This window comes from Impatiens glandulifera, chromosome 4 (genome assembly GCF_907164915.1).
Source record: "Impatiens glandulifera chromosome 4, dImpGla2.1, whole genome shotgun sequence".
NCBI lineage: Eukaryota > Viridiplantae > Streptophyta > Magnoliopsida > Ericales > Balsaminaceae > Impatiens > Impatiens glandulifera.
Window position 1 is genome coordinate 8,732,400 of NC_061865.1, and position 3,098 is coordinate 8,735,497.

The 3,098-nt window shown below is 32.1% G+C and overlaps 1 protein-coding gene across 1 annotated transcript; it reads right to left on the minus strand.

Annotated features, from left to right (window-relative positions):
• Positions 1–1,454: 1,454 nt before the first annotated feature.
• On the minus strand, positions 1,455–2,415 carry LOC124934654. The gene is made up of 2 exons (XM_047475175.1): positions 1,911–2,415; positions 1,455–1,813 (listed from the first exon to the last, which is right to left on the minus strand). Exons 1-2 carry the CDS (start codon positions 2,413–2,415, stop codon positions 1,455–1,457), a joined length of 864 nt encoding a protein of 287 aa, XP_047331131.1.
• Between the last annotated feature and the right edge of the window lie 683 nt (positions 2,416–3,098).

Here is a 3,098-nt window from a genome sequence, read left to right on the forward strand (position 1 = left end):
ACAAATTTTAATATAAAAATTAATTATAATTTAACCAATTAAAAACTCAAAATAAATTTATATATTTATCCAACATAAACATAAAAATAAAAATAAAAACACAAACAAATTTACTTACATCTTATCGATTATTTTATATATATCAAAAATAATATTTAAATAGAAGCAAATAGCCTCATTTAAGAAAAAGTTTTCAATTCTTTAGTTAACCAAATAATTAACTAATTGATAAATATTAATAATCTTCTTTTACATTACGTAATAAATGCCATGTTTTTCTGTTAATATATATATATATATATGAGAAATGAATGGGAGAGGGAATTTGAGGGAGGAAAATGGGAGAAGGAATGATGTGACGCAATTTGATTAGTCAAAAAAATAACAAAATTTATCTCTCTTCTCTCTCTTCACATTTTATCATTTTTCCAATGAGTGATGTAATGACACATCCTCCATTCCCTCTCTCAAATTAGCTTTCCTATCACTCCTCTTATATATATATATATTTATTTTTATTAAAAATATAATCAGCTATTCTTAATTTAATAGAAAAAACTATAAATATTTGTTCATTATATCTTTTATAATTATATTTTCACATTCTCCCCCCATAAAATAATAATGAAAAGAATGAGTAGAAAAAAAAAGTGATTAAAAATATCTCTTTATCCGATGAGAAAAAAACCCAGCTTCCAATAAAGATTCGCAATAAAATAGAAAAATTGAGAAATTTAGTTGGTTCTATAAAATTAGTTTCTCAAAAAGTACTTTTTGCCACGGATGTTTGCCATATAAATTGCAGACTTTCGTTACCGGTCAAACAATTAATTAATGAAAACATTCTAAATGATCATAGACAATAATGAGATGATTGAAACAATTCTTATAGAGCCAACGAACACGCAAACTTTCTAAATGATCATAGACAATAATGAGACGATTGAAACAATTCTTATAGAGCCAACGAACACGATCAAGACAATATGGATAATAAAACGGATCATGGGTAGTCAAGTTTATCAACCTAAAACTACATGGAAACAAGTTATTTATCTCAACAATCTCGAGCAAAGTCAAGGAATACATGTGTGGTCTTTTATGGTCGGTAGTCAACTCGGTTTTGCGTTGTAATATAAACATTTATATACAGTATTATTTAATTAAGCATTGTAACATCTGTATCTAAAATATAATATAATTCTCTATTAAAAATTATTTAGAATAATTTTTTTTTGGGAAAACGGTTTAACACCATTTTCATTAAAAAGCCCAAAAGTGGGAGGGGTCAATAATCAAAACTAGACAAACCCTAGTTTTGATTGTAAGATGACAAACAAAAGACCCAAAAATTTCTAAATGGTGACAGTCAAATCACATTACAAAACACAGATTAAAATGAATAAAGACTACAATCTAGATATCACAACTTATGTTGTCTCCATATCCGCCTTTTAACCATATTGCCTTCTTCCATGTCCCAATCTTCTCGCGTTCTTCATGAAATGAGATTGAATTGAAGCAGATGATGATATCTGTCTGCTCTTATTGTTTAATCTTCCTCTATATGAACTCGTACTAACATAGTAAAATGTATTCTTTTTCAGGATTTCAAGGTTTTTGTCACTACTTTTCTCTAATTCAGTTTTCCATGTTTGAGGATCAACAACCTTAGTTTCCTTCTCCTCTGTTGTATCTTTGCTTTCATCTTCTGCATTTTCCACTTCCTTACATTTATGTTTATCTTCTTCAGAATCCCCTGTTTCATCAATTTCCTTTCCTTTCTTACTTCCCTCTTCTTGAGTTTGATTTCCTTTTGTTCATTCATCCGAATTCTGAACATATTTCCCTTTGGCATTGCTTTCTTTTGCTGCTTGTTTTTCCACAACTGTTTCATTTGTACTAGGAACCTTTTGTTGCTTGGCTTCTCCATTCTGCATTTGTTGTTCCCTGGTTTACTTTATGGTTGGCCATTAATTTATGGCATCTCATTATAGAATGTTTAAAGGTATTGCAGTTCACACATTTGTATGGTCGCCATTCATAGTGTATGCCCATCTTGGTAGCATTTCCCTTTCGATCAACCACTGTAATTTCGTTGGGGAGAACACTTCTAGGTTGAACTTCAACGCTCATCCTAGCATATGTGAGATTTTCGTTTTCCTTAGTGATTTTGTCCATGTATAAAGGGTTTCCTAGAAGGCTAGCGAAATGGCTTAAGGCTTCCGCATTGTACATGTGGGGAGGGATATTTCGCAACTTGAACCAGATTTGCACTATTTCTTTTGGAATATTGTCATACCTCGTACCCTCCTTCCATTTTTCGAGCTTCATACATTCTTTCCCCACGTGTGTATGTCCCAACTCTAAAATTTTCTTAAGATAAGTCTCTTGATTGAGTTTCATGAAATACATGTCGTGATTGTTAAAGGTGACCTTCATTAGACTTTTTTCTCCATTGCTTCATGAGTTCTTCCTTGGTGGCATCAAAAGTGGCAGATTCTTTCCCAATATAATTACCCACTATCACATGTTCCCATGATCGAACGCATTTTTCTTCCACGTCTGATGGTAGCTTGAACTCAAAGGGATTTTCGAGTTTTTCCACCTTTGATTTGAACGCACCCAGGAAAATCTATCCATTTTTTTGGATTTTGTTTTCACTTTCTTTTGCTAAGTTTGACCATGCTTTGTGTCTGGATTCTTCTTCCAAACTTGATAAACTTGACAATTTGGGTTCTTCTTCAGAGTATAAACCTTTGTCTTGGTATATTTTGCCAACTCTTTCATTGTGTTGACGGACCAGCTAACAATAATGTCATATTCCTCTTTTTTTTAGAAGGTTCCAATCTTGGAGGTAGTGCAGGTTTACCTGAATAGTGATTTGTTGAGCCGTTTCTTTGTTGTGAATCATTTCTCCATTCTTAGCTTGCATCAACATCCTTAAAATTTGGTTTCTCAACCCTTTGAGGTTTGTCCTCTCATTAAAACTAACCTTCCATTTGCCTTTTCTTCGGTTTCCCCTATTTCCCCTACTTTCTTATTTACTGCATTACTCTGACATTTGTTTCCAACCCTGATTTTTTCTAGACCAGCAC

Excerpts from the sequence above, each read along its gene's own strand:
- LOC124934654 (XM_047475175.1), bottom strand. The coding sequence starts at position 2,415 with ATGTATTTCATGAAACTCAATCAAGAGACTTATCTTAAGAAAATTTTA. Across the intron at positions 1,814-1,910 it reads GAGAAGCCAAGCAACAAAAG|GAAATCAAACTCAAGAAGAG; the intron begins GTTCCTAGTACA and ends AATGAACAAAAG.